Consider the following 371-nt stretch of genomic DNA (forward strand, 5'->3'; position numbering starts at 1 on the left):
CTGCTGCTGCTGCTGCAGGCAGGATTTTTTCGCCTTTACGAAGATGGAGGGAACGGAGAGAGATCCGGAAACCCTCAGGTGAGACGCTGACCTGCAGCAGCAGCAGCAGCAGCAGCAGCAACAGCAGCAGCAGCAGCAGCAGCAGCAGCAGCAGAAGCAACAACCCCAGCAGCACCAGCAGCAGCAGCAGCAGCGAGTGGAACTAGTTGAGCTGCTGCAGCGGGGCCCCCCTAATGTGCCGCTGCAGCAAGTAGGGCATTCGTTGCTGCTGCTGCTGCTGTTGCTGCTGCTGCTGCTGTTGCTGCTGCTGCTGCTGGTTTTTGGCTGTGCACTGGCTGCGCCGCATCTCACCGTGCTGCTGCTGCTGCTGC

The 371-nt window shown here is 61.2% G+C and overlaps 1 protein-coding gene across 1 annotated transcript in view; it reads left to right on the forward strand.

Annotated features, from left to right (window-relative positions):
* EMH_0007860 (uncharacterized protein) overlaps positions 1-371 on the forward strand; it is a gene marked incomplete at both ends in the record, with an annotated part of 5357 nt that overhangs the window by 2949 nt on the left and 2037 nt on the right. Inside the window, one exon of the mRNA XM_013498155.1 lies at positions 98-250. Within this exon, the coding sequence (XP_013353609.1) occupies positions 98-250 (153 nt within the window). The remainder of the gene's footprint in view (positions 1-97; positions 251-371) is intronic.

The sequence above is a fragment of the Eimeria mitis genome, genomic scaffold (assembly GCF_000499745.2).
Source record: "Eimeria mitis Houghton genomic scaffold, Emh_scaff323, whole genome shotgun sequence".
NCBI lineage: Eukaryota > Apicomplexa > Conoidasida > Eucoccidiorida > Eimeriidae > Eimeria > Eimeria mitis.